General features: G+C 47.4%; 1 protein-coding gene and 1 pseudogene across 1 annotated transcript in view; both read left to right on the top strand.

Moving 5' to 3' along the window:
- Window positions 1-291: 291 nt before the first annotated feature.
- On the top strand, window positions 292-6,995 carry LOC102811779 (annotated as a pseudogene).
- A 47-nt stretch (window positions 6,996-7,042) lies between these two features.
- PARVB (parvin, beta) overlaps window positions 7,043-23,512 on the top strand; it is a 179,319-nt gene continuing 162,849 nt past the window's right edge. The window contains exon 1 of the mRNA XM_006866841.1: window positions 7,043-7,157. Coding sequence (XP_006866903.1) covers window positions 7,043-7,157 — 115 coding nt within the window. The remainder of the gene's footprint in view (window positions 7,158-23,512) is intronic.

Below are 23,512 nucleotides of genomic sequence, written 5' to 3'. Positions count from 1 at the left end.
GTCTCACGTGCGCTAGAGGCTGCTTGGTCTAGGACTTCAAATAATTGGACTTGTTTGCGTCTGTCTGACCTCCATCACTCCGCGCAATGTTTCTGAGATACAACCATGCTGCCGTATGCACGAGCAGTTGGTTCTTTTTTTCTGCTCAGTATGAGTCTGTTCTTTTACTTCATTACTTTTCTTCAAAGGCTGTTAGCAGGTGCACTGCTGCTAGCTCCGGTGGTCGCTGCATGTCTCTCTGCTCCGCTAGAAATGCAAGCACCGACCGCTCTCCTGCCAGCACCTGGGACCATGGCCAACACTGAGCGCACCTTCATTGCCATCATGCCGGACGGTGTGCAGTGCGGCCTGGTGAGTTACATCATCAAGTGCTTTGAGCAGAAAGGATTCCGCCTTGTGGCCATGAAGTTCATGAAGGCCTCCGAGGACCACCTGAAGCAACATTACAACACTGACCTGAAGGACTGACTGCCCATTCTTTCCTGAACTCAGGACCAGATGTGGCTGTGGTCTGGGAGGAGCTGAATGTGGTGAAGACAGGTGGAGTGATGCTTGGGGAGACTAATCCAGTGGAGATACAAGTCAGACACCATTTGTGGAGATTTCTGTATTCAGAGTGGCAGGAACATCATTCATGGCAGTGATTCAGTAAAAAGTACTGAGAAAGCAATCCATCTCTGGTTTAAGCCAGAGGAACTGGTTGATTACAAGTCTTGTGATCATGACTGGATCTATGAATTTGTTGTTGTTGTTAAGTACCGTGGAGTCGGTTCCGACTCATAGTGACCCTGCACAGGGTTTCTGAGGTTGTAAATCTTTACGGGAGCAGAACACCTCATCTTTCTCCGGCAGAACCTCTGGTGGTTTCGAACTGCCGGCCTTGAGGTTAGCAGCCCGATTCGTAACCACTACGCTACCAGAGAGATCTAGGAATATGAGTGGAGAAACAGCAATCCCTTCCCCACCCACCCTTTTTTTTTTTTAAATCCCTTCCCCTTTGACACAGCTCTTCGTTACAGAGATTTGGAAGTGATGGAATAATGAGGATCCTTTCTGAAAGCACATTTACCAATAAAGCCTTTGGATATGGGAAAAAAAGAAGGCTGTCAGCGGGTTTGTAGTGATGCGCTGGTAGAATTTCTCACCGTCCATGCTGGAGACCTGGGCTTCATTTCTGCAAATGTCTCTCCCTCACAGCTCTTACCCATCTGTCAGTGGAAGCTTACATGTCGCTATGATGCTAAACAGGTTTCAATGGAGCTTCTAGCCTAGGAGAAAAGGCCTGGTCTACTTCTGAAAACCCCATGGATGAAATGGTCCGATGGAAATGACGCAGCACTGGGTAACATTTTGTTCTATTGTGTGTGAGGTCACCGTGGTTTGGAGACGATACTGAGGGCAACCATGAAAGGCTGTGTGTTTTGGCTTGCCTGCGCTGAAGTTGTTGGGGCAGATGAACAAAAGCTACCCCAAGGTGTGGCACTGTGGATTAATGCGCTGAACTGCCAAGTCGTTTGCACTGCAAGGTCAGCAGTTCAAGTTCACCAGCCGCTCCTCAGAAACCCTATACAAGGTCGCTTTGAGTTGGAACTGACTCGATGGCACGTTACAACAACACAAACAACTCTAACCCAAAAGTCCAAATCCACTGCCGTTGAGTTGATTCAAGCTCCTAGTACCCCTGTACAGTTTTTGAGACTGTAAATCTTTATAGGTAGCCAGCCTCTGCTTTCTCCTAAGGAGTGAGGAGTAGCTGGTGGGTTTGAACTGCTGACTTAGCAGTAACAGCCCAGTGTGTAACCCACTAGACCAGCAGAACCCCTTAACAATCCACAAGAGGGTGGAAGCGTTTCTTGATGCTAAACTGGGTTTCCTATGCTCACAGAATATCTGTGTATGGATACTGTGATATACAGGAAACTACTTTCCTGTTTGTTCAAACGTCCTGGTCCACCTGTTTCCATTGTCTAAAACACCCTCTTTTTGGGGGGAAGATGCGGTGGAAGGAGACCATGGATGTACGGGGCAGAGCATGTGGCTGGGATGCAGCACGTGCTTGTGAATTTCACGTTCCCTTGTCCTCAATTAAGAACTAGCCTCCTTGAAAGCTACGGTTCAAAAGCAAGTAAAGTGGTTTTCTCTAATAGGGGCAGCTGCATGTAATCTGATTTTCATAATTATTCTCCAAATGTAAGATGTATGCAGAGCAAAGGTTCTGGTGTACGTGGGTGGCATGCTAAGACACAGAAGACTGAACTGCTGAAGACTCTGGCTACGCTCATATCCCTCCTCTTGTTAAATCCTCCCTCTTTACTTAAAACCAACACTTTCTGACTTTCAAGTTAATACTGATATATGCTGCTCTGTAAAGTGAGGTGGGGGCGGGCAGTGGAGGTTCAATGGTAGAATTCTTGCCTTACATGTGGGAAACCTAGGTTCGATTCCCAGCTAACGCATCTCATGTGCAACTGAGATGTTATGAGAGGTTATCAACCCTCGTCTGTCTGCAAGGCTATGATGCAGAACATGTTTTAGCGAAGCTTCTAGATTATTAAGATAGACTACGAAGAAAGGCTTGGTTATCTACCTCCAGATGACAACAGTCCCTTCATTTTCATTCTGACTTGTAAGTAAGTCATGCTACCATTCCAGAGAACGCTATGTGGATTCTTTAGAAGTCAAGCCAAAACGGAGGGGAAGTTGTTGTTGTTGTTGGGGTAGGGGGTTGAGATCACTGTCCTTCCCACTAATTCCGAAAAAAAAAAAAAAAATGCAAATTAATACACAATCATTGAGTGACTTCTTGATATCTAAGACAAAAGTCACATTATTTAACAATAATTTAAAGAAATCATCCTAGGGAGAAATATGTGGAAGAAAACTCAAAATGAAAATAAAGTTGGTAAAAAAGACCAGGTTTACTTGTCTGATAGAGACCGGAGGAACTCCCTAAACTGTGGCCCTTAGTCATCCTTTAAGCCACCTCTGGGGCCCAACTTTCAGCCAAACAATAGACAGGCCTATAAGATGAACAATCACATCAGGGACACGTATGCTTTGGAACAATCAACCACAGAAATCAATAGGGCAGCATTTACGCAGGGAGAAATCTCAGAAGGTGGGAAGGGATAGGAAAGAAGGGGTGAATGGGAACGGGAATCAGAGATGTGGGCAGAGCGCTGTTATATTACAGGGATTACAATCGATGCCACAAATCAAAATGGGCATGAATTGTTGAATGGAAAGCCAATTTGCTCTGCAAGCTTTAATGCAAATCACAATAAAAAGTAATAAAAAAATCATTCTATTCCTCATCCAAAGAGGTACAAGGGAACTAGAAGAAACGCATGTGATATTTTAGTCTGAGATGGTGTAAAAACTGTCACTCATCCTAAGGAATGAAATGATGATGAACTTGGCACAAAGTTACTCTTTCCAAGGGGCTTTCTTAGTAATAAGTGCCATGGCTTTGTTGAGAATATGATTCCATTCTTATTCAAAATCCCAGAAGCCTGCTCTCCTGTTTTACCATTAAGTAGCACTTGGCTGTAGCTAATTCTGGTGGGAGCACAGGGCCATGGTCAGGGCTGGAACATCTGGATACATTCTTTCAAGATGTAACGGCAGTTTTCAAACTAGGATTCAGTCTTCTCTGCAGTGTGTGGGTTAACAAACGCTAAAGGAAATATGTAAATGTTGTGGGGGCCTGGACCACTGATGAAATCTTCAAATGGTCAGTTCTTGACTGGGCACTTGCCACATGTTCTGGACTGTTGTGTTCTGAACCCTGACTTTCCTTTGGTTCTTGCCCCCCATAAAGATGGCTCTGTTCCATTTTCTTCTCCCTGTTGGTGTCTCTCGGAGTCTTTGGGGAAGCACTCGGGTGGCCCTATGGCTGTGTTCACCTACGAGAGGTTGGTGGGGTCAGTGGTTCGAGTATATTCAATGCTGCCTCGCAAGAATGGCCTGGAATTCTTCCGCTGAAAAACCAATCATTGGAAACAATTTGATTGTTTTCCTCTGAAACACGTGAGGTTGCCATGATTCAGGGTCAAGTGAGGGCCTTGGCTTGCTTGATGTTTCCCAGTGTGTGTCCTAGTGAGGCCTGTTTCTAGGTTCGGGGTTGTGTCGAGGACAGTGGGAGGTTGAGGGCATCACTTACCCAGTTCCAGCTCGAGGGTCCCTTTCTTGGTGAAGCCCTTCTCTGCACCTAGGCCCTCCTCTCCCTCCAGACACATGCCGTCCACTGGCAGGGGTGTGGAGGCCTGCCTCCTGCCTGCTGGACGCCCCTCTGTTTTGCTCCCACAGCATGGCTTTGTCTCTGTCCATCTTCTACATCCTCCTGAACCTCAGACTTCCTGAGGCAAGGCTGCATCTGCATCCTCTAAACATCCCAAGCAGAGTATACGGGGCCAGGGTTTGCTTGGCTAACTCCTTTGTTTCATTAAACACCCACATTTAATTATAAATGATTAATTTCAGAATGTGTAATGTAGTCACATGCCTCAAAAAATCCCAAGTGGGAAATTAACTCCCACACTTGTTCCCCAGATACCCGCTGCTCTCTCTTGGGTCATCCACCATTACAGTGGGACAGACATGCTTGGGATGGGGTTGGGTGCCACTTACACAGAGAACAGAAGTGAAGAAGGTTCTTTGCAACACCTCATACGCATGTAAAAAGCTGGACAATGAATAAGGAAGATGGAGAATTAATGATGCCTTTGAATCGCAGTGTTGGCAAAGAATATTAAATATATCATGGCCTGGCAAAAGAATGACTAAATCCATCTTGGAGAGTGGACAGTCAAAATGGGGAGACTTCAGACACATTATCAGGAGGGACTAGTCCCTGGAGAGGGACATTATGCTTGGTAGAGGGTCAGCGTAAAAGAAGAAGACCCCCAGTGAGATGCATTGGCTGGGTTCTAATATAAACAATTGTAAGGGTAGCATAGGATTGGGAATGTTTTGTTCTGTATGTAGGATTGCTAAGATATTTTTTTATTATTATTTTTATTGCGAATTCAGCGACAGTTTACATGGGAGAACATCAGTTTTACACTTACTATTTCATTGCAATGATTACAATTCCTTCCATGCATCATCATTCAACAGTATTTGCTTCCATTCCCCCTTTTTTTTTTTTTGCAAGGGGGGCAACGTACACAAAAACACTCAATTCATCAAAGCTAGGTCAAATGGGTACTATCTGCAAGTTTGAGCATTCTTGTGCGTCTCTCCTCACTTCATATCAGCTGGATGCTTCACTCTTAGCTCGAGCCCTCTGTGGCTATGTCCTTGTCCATGGGCTCAGATGTCCCCAGGTCTCACCACAATTTGGACCAACCAGCCCTTCCTCTTCTCTCTCTCATCTCCAGGTCAATGGGAGTCTATGGAATATGGTCAAGCTCAGCCCATATATCTTCATTATTGACATTCCCCAGTAGACCAACGCAGTCACCAGCAAGCTTACATGTCTATTCGTGTGTTCCCTTTGAGTTTCAGTCTTGGAAGGGGGTTGTCCTGAAGGGACTTGATGGCTCTCCACCAAGCAACTTGCTTGTCCTCGTAGTAGCCAGTGAGACTGACAGTTTTGTTTTTGATTTTTCCTGCTGATCTTTCTTTCAAGATGTATCTTCTGTTTCTCTAGCTGTTCCAGGCTGGTCTGCTTGTCCTTTCAAGTAGAAACGTCCCACCTCAGAAGGTTCTGGATGGGGCTGCTAAGAGTTTTAGAACAACATAAACAATAGTGATGCGCTGAGTCAACATAACTGTTGGCGACCCCAAGAGTCAAAGTAGAAATGTGCTCCACAGAGTTTTCAATGGCTGATTGTTTGGAATTAGATCGTCAGACCTTTCTTCTGAAGTGCATCTGGGTGGACTTAAACCGCCAACCTTTTGGTTAATAGCCAAGCATGTTAACGGTTTGCACCTTCTAGGGATTCTGAGATGGAAAGGCAACCTTAACCCAGTATCCATTTCCAAACTTCCGATCTCTGCTTGTATCATTTACACAAGTCTATTCCACCTGGGAGGGTCTCTAGAAGTCAGTTCCTCTCTTAAATGCAGCCCACCTCATCTCTCACCAGAGTCCTTTGGGTTGAATTCTGACCTCCTCTCCAGCATCCCTCCAACTCCCAAGACATGTGTTGGAATTCTAATTTCCACACCTGTGCATGTGCATGTGATTGGAAACAGGGGTTTCTTCATTATGTTCATGTTCATGAGTTGGGTGGGTTCTAAATCGAATCACTTCTGTGTTATAAAAAGAGCAGATTGGATACAAATACATGAACCCACACACATGGAGGAGGCAGACTGGAGCCCAGAAAGTTGGTGGCCATCTGCTTGCTCCTGACAAGGAACGAGTCAGGCAGACACCCGACCTGGACTCAGTCTGCAGAACATCTGTCCTTCCCTCAGCTAGCTCTGCCAGGCCTGGTCTCAGGGACCAGCAGCTGTTTCCTGTGGCTAAGTGGTCACCTCTTCCCGGAAGAATTCTGACTTCTCTTGGAGCTGGTCTAATTCTCCATGCCCTTGTTCCCTGTACTGAGGTCACCTCTCTGTCAGCATCACCCCCCAGATTCAAGGACAGTTCCTTGCTCATGGGGTTCCCCTCCGAGCTTCAGGCCCGGTTCCTGGAAGAGGCTTCGTAGATGAAATGACGGATTTGCCTTAGTTGATGAACGTGGGCTTCCAAGGGGCAGCTCCAGTCCTACCCAGATGGGGGCCTGTGGCTTTGTCTGTGTCCCCAGCACCACCATCGGAACCCACCTCCTTGCACTTCCCAGAGGAACCCCTCACTGGACACTGGTGGGAAGTGGTGGCCGCGCCGCGTGCGTCCCGGGCTCGGGCTCCGAGGGACGCCCCGGGGCTGCGGCCAGCCAGCGCGGGGACTCAGGCGACCTCGGGCGCCGGGGGGCGGGGGCTGTGCCTGTGCCGGCTTTGCTGGCCGCGCCCTCCGGGCCGCCACTCCCTGGGCGGGCGAGTGAGTGAGCGAGCGGGCGGGCGGCGACGGCCAGGCGGCTCCCATCGGCCCATGTCGTCCCCGTCGCTGCGCCCGCCGCCCCCGCGGCCGCACAAGATGAAGAAGGACGAGTCGTTCCTTGGCAAGCTGGGCGGCACGCTGGCCCGGAGGAAGCGGGCCAAGGAGGGTGAGTGCCCCGCTGGGTCCCCTGCGCGCCCCCGCGCTCCCGCCGTCCCCGCGCCTGGCTGAGCTCCCCCCGCTCCGTTCTGCGACCTTCGGGACAGGCTTTGACCCTGGCGCCCTCGCTCCTCCCCGGGCCTCAGAGCCCTGAGCAGACTGGCCGGCTGTGGACTGCCCCTCAGCAGCGGGCCGCAGGCGGTGGTGGCCAGCGCGGTGACCCGGCACTTGTTGCCCCCAGCGTGGGCCTTGAACCAATCGGTTGAAATCGCTCATTCCGTCCGCGGGCAGCCCCGCCTGCAGGCCAAGTCTGAGCAGCTGTGTCGTGTGGGCATTCCTCTGATGACCACTTAGTGGACATTCCTCTGATAACCACTTAGTGGACACTTGTCCTGTGCGGGGCACCCTCTGGTGGTGAGGGAACTCTGCCCCAGAGACTAGCCAGAAAGCCCCCTGTCCTCCGGGATGGAGGAAGGAGAGGCAGGGCGCCCAGATCTCAGGCCTGGAGGACTGGGGTTGGGGTCTTGCTTGCACTCCACTTCTCAGAAAGGAATTCTGTACACCCTCCCCCTCCTCCTCCCCACCCCCTTAACATTTGAAAGGTTCTAAAATTGCGAGGGATGAAGAAACTTCTGGAATCTAGTATCTGTGCTTCAAGCATCCTGTTGTTCTGGGGCAGTTTTCTGGAGCTGTTTGGCCGGAGGCTCTTCCCCTGGGGCCTAGTGTGAGCTTCTCCTCTGGTGAGAGCTGGGGGTGGGGGACTGAAGAGGCAAGTTGCTGTTGGTTGTTGGTTAAGTGCCTTTGAGTGGCTTCCGACTCACAGCGACCGGGTATAGGGTTTCCCAGGAGTGGCTAGTGGGTTTGAACTGCCAACCTTGAGGTTGGTAGTCCAATGTTTAACCTCTATATAGTTCAACACTAGTGCCACATCAAGACTCCAAAGAGGTAGGTTGGGGAGGTCGAATTAAGGGTCCCTTGAAAATAAAGCAAACTTGCAACCACGAGTCAATTCCTGGTGGGATTGCCCCATTGAGTTTTCCAAGACGGAGTCCTAAGGTAGTGCTGTAGGATAAGCATTGGACCACAGGTCTGTTTGGACCACAAGGTGGGCAAAAACCCTATACAGGGTTACTGTGAGTCAGAACCGACTTTACAGTACTTAACAACAGAATGACAACAACAGGTTTTCACGGTAGCAGATGGACAGATCTTATTCCCGTGGGGTGGCTGGTTGGTTCAAACTGCCTGCCTTTTAGGTAGGACTCCTGCTCTTGTGCTGTGGGGTCAGCACTGGACTTTGAACCACAAGGACGGTAGTTCAAACCCACCAGCGGCTCCTCGGAAGCCCTATAGAGGTGGCTAAGTGTCAGAAGTGACTCCAGGACTCTTAGAACAATCTTTCAGTTAGCAGTCTAGTGCTGAACCACTGTACCACCAAAGTGCCTTCAGGGTATGGAGAGAGATTTCCATGAGCAGCCTGTGCCTGAGTTACTCCCGGCGAGGGTTCTAGTACATTCATGGACCATTGTACCTGTGACCTAAGGGACAGTGTTCCACACCCATTTCCCCCAGGGGTTTGTATACCTTGAGAGGGGCACGTAGCACAGGTATTGTCCCCACAGGTGTGTGTCTCTGCAAGTTTTTCTTCAGGAATGCTTTTACAAGACCATTCACCAGAGCCCCCTGGGGGCAGGGCCTTGTCATCTTCAGGTATTTCCAGGTAAATTGTTTACTCTCCTCCAAGCCTTGCACTCACATGCAAGTGAACTTTTGCTGAAGATAATTCAAAGAACATTCTGAAGGAGCTTCCAGAAATTCACACCAGAATCAGAAGAGGATATGAACTAGGGATCTCATTGCTGACGTCAGATGGATCCCGGCTGGAAGCAGAGAATACCAGAAAGATGTTTACTTGTATTTTATTGACTATACAAAGGCTTTTGACTGTGTGGATCATAACAAACTATGGATAACATTGCAAAGAATAGGAATTCCAGAACCTTTCATTGTGCTCACAGGAACCTGAACATAGCCAAGAGGCAGTTGTTTACAGAACAGGACAAGGGGATACTGAATGGTTTAAAATCATGAAAGGTGTGTATCAGGGTTGCATTCTTTCACCATACTTACTCAATCTGTTTGCTGAGCAAATCAGCTGAGAAGCTGGATTGTATGAAGAAGAACATGGCAGTGAGATTTTTGGAGGAAGACTCATTAACAATTTCAATATGCAGATGATACAAGCTTGCTTGCTGAAAGTGAAGAAGACTTAAAATACTTACTGATGAAGATCAAAGACCACAGCCTTCAGTACGGGTTGCACCTCAGTGTAAAGAAAACAAAATTCCTCATCACTGGACCAACAAATAACATAATGGTAAGTGGAGAAAAGGTTGAAGTTGTCAAGACAGTCAACACTCATGGAAGCAGCAATCAAGGAATCAAATGACATATTGTATTAAGCAAATCTGTTAAGCACAAGACCTCTTTAAAGTGTTCAAGAGCAAAGATACCAGTTTGACGACTAAGGTGCTCTTGACCCAAGCCTTGGTATTTTCAATAACGTCACATGCATGTGAAAGCTGGACAGTGAATAAGGAAGACCGTAGAAGAATTGATGCCTTTGAGTTATGGTGTTGGAGGAGAATATTGAAAGTGCTGTGGGCTGCCAAAAGAACAGATTTGTGTGTTGGAAGAAATGCAGCCAGAATGTTCCTTAGAAGTGAAGATAGAGAGACCTCATCTCAAGAACAGTAGGGACTGGTTCCTGGAGAAGGACGTTATGCTTGATACAGTGGAGGGTCAGCAAAAGAGGAAGACCCCCCCCCCCCCCAATGAGATGGATTGACAGAGTGGCAGCCACAGACTCAAACATAACAAGTGCGAGGTTGGCATAGCCCTGGGCAGTGTTTTGCTCTGTTGTGCATTGAGTTGCTATGAGTCGGAACCGAATTAGGGGCATTTAGCAGCCGCAGGCCTTACTCTGGGAGCTCTGGTGGCACAGTGGATTAAGCTTTGGGCTGCTATTTAAAAGGTCAGCAGTTCAAACCTACCAGCCGCTCTGTGGGAGAGAAAATGAGGTTGTTGCTTTGCTCCTGTAAAGATTTATAATCTGAGAAAGTGTTGTATCAGGCAGCTATGAGTTGGAATCTCCTTATTATTGGTGGATGTTTTCAGTCCTAACACTTGAGAACCTAATCACTTTACCAGTTGCTATGGAATTGGACCCGTGTTGACTCCCACTGTACGCCTTAGGGATTTTAAGGGCTGATTTTTCAGAAATTTCTTCCGAGGCATCTCTGGGTAGACTGGAACTTCAACTGTTTGGTTAGCAGTGATGATGTTAACTGTTTACACCACCCAGAGATGGGTTGATAGCCATAGAAACAAACAAGTACAAGAAACTGAGTCAGAAAGATCACAGAATGGAAAGGATATGGAATGTTCTGGACTACTTTTATACATTTTATAGATGGCATTTGTTGTTGGTAGTGTTGTTAATGGCTGTTGAGTTGATTCTGAGTCATGGTAACTCCATGTGTGCTTTACAGGAACCTTTACAGGGTTTTCTTGGATGTAGTCTCAACAGAAACAGGTCACTAGGCCTTTACTTCCGTGGTATTACCTGGTACGTTTGAACTGCCGACCTTTTATGTAAGCAGTGCAGTGCAACTGAAGACCAACTGATGGCATTAATGTACCTGGTGTGGCGCTGCGGGTTAATGTGCTGGACTGCACAGTCGGTTTGAGCTGCAAGGTCGGTGGTTCAAGCTTACCAGCTCTGCTCCTCGGAAACCCTATACAGGGTCACTATGGGTTGGAACTGACTTGAGAACACTTAACAACAACAACAATACAGATAACGCCCCTGGGTCCTGCTAATGGTTACCACACTTGGCTGCTAACAGAAAGGCACCCCGGAAGAAAGTCCTGGTGATTTACTTCTGAAACATCAGCCCTTCAAAACCCAGCGGAGCATTATTGTACTCCGACATACCTGGGGTCACACAGAGTCATCTCCTCAAAAGCAACTGATGTTGTAATATGAAGAGCGCACACTCAAAGTTCGGTGCGTCACATCCTTGCTGTTGTGAAGTAGCGCGTGCGTACAAAGTCGAGGGTTAGCCTGGTTTCCTTTCAATGTGCCAAGAACAGTGGTTGTTATAAATGCCTTGGGAGGAATAGAATGAACGTGAGAACAGCAGAAGGAGGGAGACAGTGGTATTCCTATTGTGGTTCTCATGTGTAAATTTGGGGTCCCCTGACACCATTCTCAAGGTTGGGGTGCCTGGCACCCCTCAGGGTCCCTCAGATGAACAGAAGGCCTGACTCTAATTGGAGCAGCAGGTGGAATGGAGGATCCAGATTCAGGAACCTGAGTCCCAGGAGGGCCTGGCTTGCGAAGATGCAGTTGCTGATGCTTGGCCGTCTGCTTCTGGGGTGAGGGGATGGGGCAGGCTAAGGGGAACCTTTGATGAGTTTCTGAATAACTGAGAGATGCCAGTATTTCTGCAACCCCATTGCCTTGGCAGCAACCCCAATGCCCTCGTCATTATCCAAGTGGCTCATGGGATTGATGTTTTACATACTGACAGCCCTTGGTCAGAGGGTGGCCTACTGATGCTGGGTGTGTGACAGCTGGGAGCCCAGCAGGAAGTACTCGGAAGGAGTTCCCCCACCAGCAGTCCTGCCCCTGGGCTCCTGCCTCATCACTTTCACTTCCTTCTTTGTTAGAAAGTTGATGGTGAGCTCCTGAGAGTAGGTGGGATTCAAGCACTTTGAGATGGAGACCCTGTAAGGATGGGGTAGTGGGGTGGCTGGCCTTCTAGGGTAGGGAAAAAGAATTGTCAGTGATTCTGGGATTGTGCCAAGATTTGAGGGAGACTGTGGACATTCTGAGGAGCCCTGGTGGCATAGCACAGTGGGTTAAGCATCGGGCTGCAAACTGAAAGTTTGGCAGTTCGAACCCATCTCTCTCCTTGGGAGAAAGATGTGGCATTCAGCTTCTGTAAATATTTATAACTATGGAAACCATATAGAACTGTTTCACCCTGTCCTAAGACCCAATACAAGGAGCTCTGGTAGCGTAGTGGTTACGAATCCAGCTACTAACCTCAAGGTGAGCAGTTTGAAACTACCAGCCGTTCTGTGGGAGAAAGAGGAGTCTTTCTGCTCCCGTAAAGATTTGCAGCCTCGGAAACCCTGTGCAGGGTCACTATGAGTCGGAACTGACTCGATGGCACATCGCAACAACAATAGGATTGCTAAGGAGCTCTGGTAGCGTAGTGGTTACAAGTCAGGCTGCTAACCTCAAGGTCAGCAGTTTGAAACTACCATCCATTTCACGGGAGAAAGATGAAGCTTTCTGCTCCTGTAAAGTTTTACAGCCTTGGAAACCCTATACAGGGTCACTGAGTCAGAACCGACTCCACGGCACATAACAACCACCACAGGGTTGCTGGTGAGGCGCTGCAGGATAAACACTGGACTGCTAACCATAAGGTCGGTGGTTCAAACCCACCAGCTGCTCCTCAGAAACCCTATATAGTCTCTCTATGAGTCAGAATCAACTTAATGACACTTAACGGCAGTTTCCTTGCTGTGAGTCAGAATCAACATGACACTGGGTGGGTGGGCTCTCTATCCCACTGGGTTGACAGGGCTACTCATTGTAATAATGACAATGTTTTGGGATTAAAAATCCAAAGAGAGAAAAACCAATTAATTAAAACCTCAAACCTGTTGTCTTCAAGTTCTACTCTATAACAGCAGGTGACGCCCCATGCGACAGAGTCAGACTGCCCCGTAGGGTTTTTTTGGCTGTGATCTTTTTGGGAGCTGATGGGAAGGACTTTCTTCCTCAGAAACACTGGCTGCATTCATCAATGATAGCGATAGATTCATACACTTACACGGAATATAAATGGTCCTTACACCGACTATAGATGGATCAGGTAGGTTTGAACTGCTAACCAGTTAGTGGCACCCAGGGAAACTTTTGAGAAAGAAACCCTGTCATAGCGTGGGGGAGGTCATTTCAGGAGAGAAGTTGTGCAGAGCTTCTAAGGCTGTGCCTTGTGGATGAACTTCACATCAGAGCAAAGGCTGTGATGTTTTACGAAAGGGAAAATCCAATCGTGTTATGTGATGATCTGCTTTAGAAAAGGGAACCATGACTAACAGTAGGTAGCAGGGAAAATGGGAAGGATCATATAAAAGACAAGCCAATCCAGAAACCCCCAAAACTCCCATGAAGGTCTAGAGGTTGAGGCCAGACTTCTAGAACTGACTTTAGAAGGTTAACAGCTTGAGAGAGGGTCTCAGACTCCTCCCCAGGTCTGTGGTCATGGATTTGGAGGCCCCTAGTAGTGGTTATGAATCGGGCTGCTATCCCCAGGGACAGCAGTTTGAAACTACCAGCTGTTCCATAGGAGAAAGATGAGGCTTTCTGCTCCCATAAAGATTTACAGATTCGGAAACCCTTTATAGGGTCACTATGAGTCGGAACCGACTCTACGGCTCATCACAACAACAACAGAGGTCAAAGAAGGAGTGCTGGTGGCATGTGGGTTAAGCATTGTTCTGATAATCAAAAGGTCAGTGGTTCGAACCTACCGGCCACTCCATAGGAGAAAGATGAGGCAGTCTGCTTTCAGAAGGCCCGCAGCCTCAGGAGCCCTTTGGAGCAATTCTACTTTGTCTGCTAGGGTGCTTATAAGTTGATTTGAATGGCAGTGGGTGGCAGGTCCAGGGTGCAGGGACAGTCAAGCAACGGTTGCTCAGAAAGAAATAAGTGTCCAGGGTATTGGAGACCTTGTCTAGAAGTTCTTTCTCATAGACACGTAAAAGCTGGACAATGAATAAAGAAGACCATAAAAAAATGATGGTAGTGCAGGAGAGTATGAAAAGTCCCATGGACTTCCAGAAATACAGCCAGAATGCTTCTTAGAAGCCAGGATGGAGAGACTTTAGACCTTTTATCATGAGGGACCAGCCCCATGGTAAAGTAGAGGGTCAATGAAAAAGAGGAAGACCACCCCAATGAGATGGATTGGCACAGTGGCAGCAGTCATGGACTCAAGCTTAACAATGATTGTGAGGATGGTGCGGGACAGGGCACGGGGTTCGTTCTGTTGTGCATGGGGTCACTATGAGTCAGAACCGACTCGACACACCTAACAACGAAGTAGATCTAAAGATGTCAGTAGTTGTGGTGGAGTTGAACTGAAGGTTGAAAGTATTAAATTTCTTTTGTGCACTTTCAATAACTTTCCAAGAGGGAAATGACAAAATCCTAGACCACCAGCTCTTGACTCCAGTGTGTACCCCAAAGGTCACCCCATCGTTTATATATAGTGGTCATTATATAGACCCTGTGATGACACCCTTACACACCAGCATACTTAATTAACTACTACTCTGTATTAAGAAGTGTTATTAAGTGCTGTCGAGTCAGTTCAAACTCAGAGTGACCCTGTGTAGTGTTTCTGAGGCTTTAAATCTTTGCAGGAGCAGAAAGCTTCATCTTTCTCCTGCGGAGCTGCTGGCAGGCTCGAACCACGGACCCTGTGGTTCTCAGCACAGTGCTTAGTGTATGGAACTACCATGCTCCTATGTGATAAGAACACTTAGGTGTAAAGTTGTTGATATGTGGTGTTGAATCAATTTTGAGTCAAAAGGAACCCACATGATGAAGTAGAATTGCCCCATGGGGTTTTCTCAGCAATACTAGGTCACTATGGGTCAGATTGACCCAGTCTCAAGGGGTCATCGCAACTGTGACCAGGTCTTTATTCTGTGCAGTCTCTGAGAGTGTTTGAACCTCCAAGCTTCCACTTAGCGCTTACTTATCCAAGGTATGTTTACCCAAAAGAATTGAAAGCAGAGACCCAGACACATGAACAGACGCAGCGCTCACGACAGCATGATTCATAATTGCTGAAAGGTGGAAACAACCCAGGTGTCCATTCACAGAGGAATGGATAAACACAATGTGGTCTGTCCACAGTAGGCACTTGCATGGAGTTTGACGTAGAGGAGTGGTTAGCAGGGAGCTGGGGAGCGGGGAATTATGTTTAATGGACATAGAGTTTCTACTTGGGGTGATGAAAATGTTCTGACAGTGTATGGAGTTGATAAGAGCAACTGGAAAGACCAGATAGGAACCATAGGAGGCAGTGAGCTGATGGGAACGGGGGAGGGGGGGGAGGAGTAACTCAGGAAAAACAGATGAGGATGACTGCCCGACCTGGAGACTTTTCATCCATGTCACTGATGGTCCCTGGTGCGTTGGTGTCTTTTTTGTTTAGTTTTTAGCTTTTTATTGTGAATCAAGTGTAGATTCACAGAGCAGAGCATCATTTTACATTGAACAAATCATCTACTTTGCTTCATTACAACTATTGCAATCCCTTCTGTGTACCAACAGTATTTAACAGTATTTACGTCTCTTCACTTTAACTGGTCTATTGCACCTCCCGCCTCCTGTGTCTCTTGCTACTTCTATCTTTCTTCTGCTATGCGTTGGTGTCTTTTTAGCTGTGCATGTTCTCAGCAACAGAATAAATACAATTATTTTATTACACGGTGAATGCAATTATTGTTGTTGTTAAGTGTCGTCGAGTCGGTTCCGACTCAGAGCGACCTTATTTAGAGTTATCAGAGGAGTGGCTGGTGGGATTGAACTGCTGACCTTGCGGTTAGCAGCCCAGTGCTTATCCTGCAGTGCCACACCATTAGTGTCACTGAATTGTACACTTGAAGATGGTTAAAATGGCCAATTTTGTGTTGCACATGTGTTAACACAATCAAATAAAAAGTGATTGTGTTAAATCATGTGATTTAATGTCGTGCTTACGTTGACCTGCAAAGTAGAAATGATTTCCCCATTTTGTAGTTGAGGAAACATGACCCAGTAGCCGCTTGAGTTAGTTTCAGTTGTCGACTGGGGGCAAGTCTGGTTCCTCAAAGGCCATTGGCTGCATCTAAAGACAGTTGAGGTTGTCCTCGGGGCAGGCGCTGTTACTATCATCTAGTGGGCAAGGAACTTGATGCTGTTTCAGATCCGAGGATCGCGGGACAAGCCCCACTACAAAGAATGATCTGCCTGTTGTTGTTGTTGTCAGGTGCCATTGAATTGGCACCGACTCAGCAACCGTATGCACAACAGAACGAAACACTGCCTGGTCCTGGGCTAACCTCACATTGTTGCCACGCTTGGGCCCGTTGATGCTGCCACTTTGCCAACCCATCTCTCTGGGGGCCTTCCTCTTTTTCATGGACCCTCCTCCTTACCAAACATGATATCCCTCTCCAGTGACTGGTCCCTCCTGACAATATGTCTGAAGTATGAGAGACGAAGTCTTACTGTCCTGGCCTCCAAGGAGCACTCTGGCTGCACTTCTTCCAACACAGATCTGTTTGTTCTTTTGGCAGCCCATGGTACTTCCAATATTCTCCTCCAACACCATAACTCAAATGCCTGTAGGATAAGCTAACAACAAGGTTGGCAGTTACCTAGGTGGCTGCTCCTCAGATAAACCCTATCCAGGGTTGCACTTAATAACAACAAATGTCAGGCATGGGAAGGCATGGAACCAGGGAAGCATTGGGCTCTCAACCCCCAGAGTCTGGGAATATACTCCTCGTCTGGCTTCCAGCGTCTGGGGTCCTCAGCTCAGTTTCTGGAGAGGGAGATTCTGTATAACCCACCTGGGCCAGGCACCTGCTGATGGCCCAGTCAGTTTCAGAGTGACAAGGTATAAACATGGTGGCCTCCCAGATGGATGCTGGATGCTGGGTGGGTGGCCAGCTTCCGTGTGAAGGGAACTGGGGTTGGCCTTGGTAGACCCCTGGGGCAAGTAACAGGAAAGGTGAGTGCTGCGGACAGGAGGAGAAGAACCATCACAGAATGGAAAAATCTGCGAGAAGAAACGGGAAACGTCTAAACTTGAATGGTTGTTTTTATGAAGTTCAAAGGAAATGCAGTCAAATCCACCCAGATCACAGGAGGCCAGAGATGGGAGGTGTAGGTATCCTTGCCCCTCTGTCCCAGGTCTCAAGAGGGAGGGGTACTCCCTGAGCTTGTCAGTTGTAAAGAGAGAGGTGACAGGAAGAATGATTATATATGGTAATTAAAAAAAAAAAAAAATCCCAAACTAGTTGCCCTTGAGTTCATTCCAACTCATGAGGACCCCATGTGTGCCGGAGTGGAACTGTGCTCCGTCAGCTGCGACCTTTCTGAAATAGATTGCCACACCTTTCTTCTGAGCCTCTTTGGGATGGATTTGAGCTGCCAGCCTTTCTGTTACCTGCCGAATGCAGTTGCACTGCTCAGGGACTCCTGCAATATTTGTAAATAGTGGTGGGGATTCTGTGCCGTGGAGTCGGTTCTGACTCATAGCGACCCTGTACAGGGTTTCCGAGGCTGTAAATCTTTACGGGAGCAGAAAGCCTCATCTTTCTCCCATGGAATAGCTGGTAGTTTCAAACTGCTGATCTTGAAGTTCGCAGCCTGATTCGTAACCACTATGCTACCAGAGCTCCTTAGTAAATAGTAGGTGTTAGAACTACTTCTCGCCCATTCCCTCACCAACCTTCACCCAGTGGCTGGTTGCAGGCAGGCTGGCAGTGGTAATCCTTCCAGATCTTGTCTTAAGGGCACATGGTCTGGTAAGTAAGGCTTGGGGAAGATTCACTTGGGGTTTCTAGGGAAAAGCCAGAGGACGGGGTGGTGGCTTAGGGCTCTGTCAGGGCCCACGGACAGCCCCAAGGAGACCGTCTTGGGGCAGTGCAGGCTGGGATTCTTGGTTGGCAGTGGGTGGTGGCCTTGGAGGGATCAGCAGTGCCCTGCCACTTACCATCTGGACAGTGGAGTGCCAGCTGGGTGTTAAGCAGCTGGTGGGTTGGTTATGTGCTTTAGGAAGCCCCCAAGGAAGGCTTCATTCAGTGTGAGAGTGGGTGGAAAGGGGGTGACCACTGAGGACACCTGGAGTGACCCAGGGTGAGGGCACAGGTTGGGACAAGCCGAGGGGTGGCCAGGTATTTCTAAGATGCAGCAAGTGTGGGGAGCTGCAGGACCTGGTACTGAGGACAGGGCTGGGAGGCTGGACTGACCGCCTTGAAATTGCAGACAGGCTTCTAGCGCCTATTAATAGGACAGGTCACTTTCCCAGAGACAGGGGGTGTCCTCCAGGTCCCCGCCCACTGCTCCTGTTACCCATGGCTGACCCTGTCCTGGTGCATGGAGGTTGGTGTTTGCAGCCCTGCCCAAGATGTGAGTGTCTAGAGAACGGGTTAGGGTACGGTGGCTCTGGAGACATTTCCATGGACTGTTCTCTATGCATCTCTGCAGCCAGTCTGATTTACCTTGAAAAATAGAATTGCTGTTGTCAGCTGCCACTAAATTGGCCTTTAACTCATGGTGACCCCAGACACAGCATAATGAAGTGCTGCCTGGCTCCTGCATCACCCTATGATCAGGGTGTTCACTGGCTGACTTTTGGAAGCAGATAGCCAGGACTTTCTTCCTAGTCTTTCTCAATAAAAAAGGGCTGAATCTCCCACTGAGACCAGCCCTGCATCCTAGCAGCCCATAAGGTTCCACTGGCAGATGGTTGTTGGCTGTGCACTGACCAGGAATCAAACCCAAAGAGGGTGAACAATCTACCACGGAACCATAATTTTTGCTGTTGTTAAGTGCTGTTGAGTTGGTTTCAACTGACAGCAATCCTGTATAGGCTTTCTGAGTTTCCCCCCAAAATGGAATAGGAGAAGGATTTATAAGTGGGCTTGGTCTCCTTGGGCTAAGGGGAGATAATTTTGTTTTGTTGTTTTTATTTGGAGATTCCTATGTCCAGTCCTCTCTGTCACTATGATTTACAAGGTGACAGCTCAAACTCTGAGAAAGATCACTACAGATTATGGTTGAGGCCGGGTCCCTGGCTGAGAAGGGACAGCGCGGCTGGTAAGAAGGGAGAGATTAACGCTTCGTCTCTCTCTCTGTCTGGAGTCAACATGAGTGAAGGAAATCAAAGACATATGGAAGCAGTTAGTCTAAAGGACGATATAAACCCTGTGATCTGAAGGACCAGGTGGTGCCTGGCTACCACTGCAGGGATCCTGGCTAGAGTGGGAGAAAAATGTGGCCCCAAACTCAAAATCATCCAAAAGACCATTCTGGTAGAGACTTGTGGAACTTCTGAGACCATGGCCCTTAAATCCCCTTCAGGCTTGGAACCAGAGTCAAGCCGTGCGTGTGTCTCAGCTCCCAGCCAAACAAAAGACAGACCTGTAAGGGAGTGTAGTAACTCTGTAGCATAAGCTATGAACTGCAAATCCCAAGGTCAGCGAGCCCACCAGCCATTCTTTGGGAGAAAGATGAGGCTTTCCTTTCTTCTCCCACAAAGATTCAAAGCCTCAGAAACCCCATATAGGGTTGCTGCGAGTTGGAACCGACTCGACGGCACTTAGCAACAACAATATGTTGTTGTTGTTGTTAAGTGCCGTCGAGTCGGTTCCGACCCATAGCGACCCTGTACAGGGTTTCCAAGGGTGTAAATCTTTACGGGAGTAGAAAGCCTCATCTTTCAACAGTATAAGGTGAACAGTAACATCAGGGAGGTATGTATTTGCCCAGAGAGAAAGCTCAGAAAGCAGGAAGATAGGAAGATACGAATGGAAATGGGAAACCCAGAGAGGAAGTGGAAGAGCGCTGGTCCATTGTGGACCCTGCAATCCAGATCACAAAACAAAATGCGCATGAATCGTTGAGTGGAAAACCAATTTGCGCTGTAAACTTTTACCCACATCACAATGAAAAGTTTTAAAAAATGGAGTGATGTAAGCAGACGAGGAGAACGTGTGGTAGCCTAGTGGTTGAGAGTTAGGCTGCAAATCTCAAGGTCAGCAGTTCGAAACAGCCAGAGGAGCTGTAAATGAAAGATGAGACTTCTGCTCCCTGACATTTTGAAGTCCTGGTGTGGTGCTGTGGGTTAATGAGCTGGACTGCAAAGTCGGTTTGCACTGCAAGGTTGATGGTTAAAGCTATCCATGATTGCTGTGGGTTGGAACCGACTCAATGGCATTAACAAAGACAAGCTGAGGAGGGTGAGGGCCATGTGCACTTGGCCATGTGCACTGTGGTTTCTACAATGTTGGAGGAAGAGTCTGAAAACCTTTGGTTGTGAGGTTTTCTAGAGACCTTGTTAAAGGGAAAAAAACATTTCCACAGCTTTCTCCAAACCTACCTTTCTCTTTGAACCCTAGCTGCCTTGTCCCTGGGGGCAGTTCCTGGCACCAGTGGAAAAGGAATATCTATATCCTTCCTATACAACTTCTGGCTCCAGTATTTGTACAAGGCTCCTCGGGGTGGGAGGAGGATGCTAATCACTGTCCCCTTTCCTCTCTCTGGCTGAGAAACAGGAAGTGACGTTCAAGTGGGGCTTGGTGTGGCTTTGTCAAAATTTCCTTTAATTATTCTTCTGATCATAATCTCCAAATCCAGCATTTCTTCCACCCTTTTACTGTTGACCACAGGAACCACGGGGGACATGCTTTTTAGAGACAGACAGACACACGTAGGCACGTTGGCCTGAATCACACTGGGCTTTTTTTTCTTCTTCTGGACAGCCTGCTATAAAAATCTCTTGGAAACTTTGCTTCAATGTTGTTATTGTTAAGAACTGTTAAGTTAGTTCTGATTCATGGTGGTTTGAATGGCTGACCTTGTGGTTAGGAGCCCAGGACTGCAACTGAAAACAGGAACGGTACTTGCCCCAGAAAGTGATTAACTACAACACCCAAACCAAGCCTGTTGCCATGGACCCGATTTTGACTCAGGGCGCCCATGTGAGCAGAGCACACTGCTTTGCTGGGTTTTCCAGGCTGCCATCTTTTTGAAGAAGACACCAGACCTTTATTCCTCAGTGCCTCTGGGTGACTTTGAACCTCCAACCTTTCATTTAGTAGCTGAATGCTTTACTGTTTTTGCCACCCAGGCCTCTCTGTGTGCGGTGGGAGGAGCTACTCTGAATTGATTCCTATCCTGCTGAGGTGCAGAGGGCAGACACCTCCACCAACCTAGCTGTCTTGTTTTCAAATATGCATTTCTAGCACATGAAAGTGGTGCCCTAGATTTAAAAAAATTTTTTGCATTAGCAATGCATTTTAAGATTTTAGGTGAACAATGGGTCTACATCCTAATGAGTGGTAATTCGTAAATATAAATATGTGTGTGTATATACTGAGTTTATAATATTTATATACTCAAGTGTGTGTGTGTGTGTGTGTGTATTTGAAGCTCCCTTGTATATTGTTGTTGTTAAGTGCCATTGAGTCTGTTCCAACTCATTGGGTTTGAACTGCCAACTTTGCAGGTAGTCATCTAGTGCTTATCTTACAGTATATATACTGGTGTGCTGATGTGTGTGTGTGTATCATTGTTGTTAGGTGCCGTCGAGTCAGTTCTGAGCCATAGCGACTCTGTATTGCAGTGGTTTTGGTTTTCAGTGAGTTATGTAATTTAAATAAATAGCAAATATATATATATATATTATACACAATATAAATAAATAGAAAAAATATACAACATATACATATATATATATCCCAGTGTGGTGCTATAGGCTCAGCACTGGACTGCAAACCACAAGGTCAGCAGTTCAAACCCACCAGTTGTCCCTCTGAAACCCTATACAGGGTGTCTATGAATCGGAACAGACTCCATGACATTTAACACCAACTTTATATATATATATGGTGGTGATGGTGATGTGCTGTTGAGTCGGTTCTGATTTACAGCGACCCTGTATAGGGTTCCGAGGGTATAAATCTTTTTCAGGAGCAGAAACCTTATCTTTTTCTCACAGAGCGATTGTTAGATTCAAACTGCTGACCTTGTGGTTAGCAGTCATGTGATACCACTATGCTGCCGGGGCTAGCTCCTCCCCCCCACGCTGCCCCTCGGCATCTCTCTTTCTCTATATGTTGTTATGTGCCATGGAGTGAGTTCCTACTCACGGCAACCCCATACAGGGATTCTTAGGCTATAAACCTTTACGGGAGCAGAAAGCCTCATCTTCCTGAGGAGCAGCTGATAGATTCGAACTGCTGACCTCGCAATTAGCAACCTAACTCACACCCACGATAGTGCCAGGGCTCCTTGTTACTAAACTTGTGTGTTAAGTGCCATCGAGTTGGTTCTGTCTCATAACATCCCTGTATAGGGTATCCAACGAGTTTGAACCCCTGACCTTGCGTTTAGCAGTCCAGTGCTTACCCTACAACACCATACCAGGAGTCAGTGGTATTTAGCTGCTTGTCTCTTCTAGCAGCTGCTGGGTAAAGTAAGAACATAACCACGGAGTGAGGTCAGTCCTAGAGGTGGGTTTGCATCATTGAGACCCCTCTCCAGTGTCAGCTGACCCTATAGTCAGGGTAGGGGCTGGCTGATTTGTGCTTACATGTTCATCTATAGGATAAGTACTGGACTGCCAACTTGCAGCAAGGTCAGCGGTTCAAACCCACCAGCTGCTCCACAGAAGCCCTATGCGGGGTCGCTATGAGTTGGAACTGACTCGATGGCATTTCACAACAACATACAATTTTGCTTTTTATTTATATTACATAACCCACTGAAAATGGAAGCCACTGTTTAAACCTTGGACTGCTAACTGCAGGTTGTGGTTCAAATCCAACAGTTGCTCTTCAGAACAATGAGACTGTCTGCTCTGGTAGAGATTTGCAGTCTCAGAAACCCTACACAGGACGCTATGAATCGAAACTGACTTGATGACACTTCATAGTAACAATTAACAGTGAACTCATCTGCAGTGAATAATTTCACATTCTTTCAACATATTCAAGATTCCACCTATAGGTCTGGCTGGCATCTGTGTTTCTTCCAACGCCCCCAGTAACTTCCTACAGAATCAAATCCTCTTTTCAGTTGTAATTCCTGACCAGAGTGGAAGACCCAGTCAGCAAAGTAAGCATGCATTTACTGGTGCTTACTTATTCATCTGCACAGATTAGTAATGAGGAGAAGTAAGCATGAGCTGACTTTGCTTCCTGGGTGCTCCATCCCTGCCCTTCTCAGAGACACGTATTCAGGGAGAAACTTCTTTCTGGAGACCAGAAAAAAGGGATATAGCGATAGACCCCTGTATCCGAGGTAAATCTAATCAGCCCTGTGAAACCAGCAGAATCGATTTGTTGTTGTTGTTGTTAGGTGTCATTGAGTCCGTACTGACTCATAGCAACCCCATGCACAACAGAGTGAAACACTGCCCAGTCCTGTGCCAACCTCACAAATGCTGCTATGTTTGAGCACTTAACTTTCTGGGGCTACTGAGCCAGTCTATCTCA

This window comes from Chrysochloris asiatica, unplaced genomic scaffold, assembly GCF_000296735.1.
Source record: "Chrysochloris asiatica unplaced genomic scaffold, ChrAsi1.0 scaffold00097, whole genome shotgun sequence".
NCBI classification, from domain to species: Eukaryota; Metazoa; Chordata; class Mammalia; order Afrosoricida; family Chrysochloridae; genus Chrysochloris; species Chrysochloris asiatica.
Note: the sequence above shows the minus strand (reverse complement) of the source record. Positions and strands in the feature narration are given on the sequence as shown.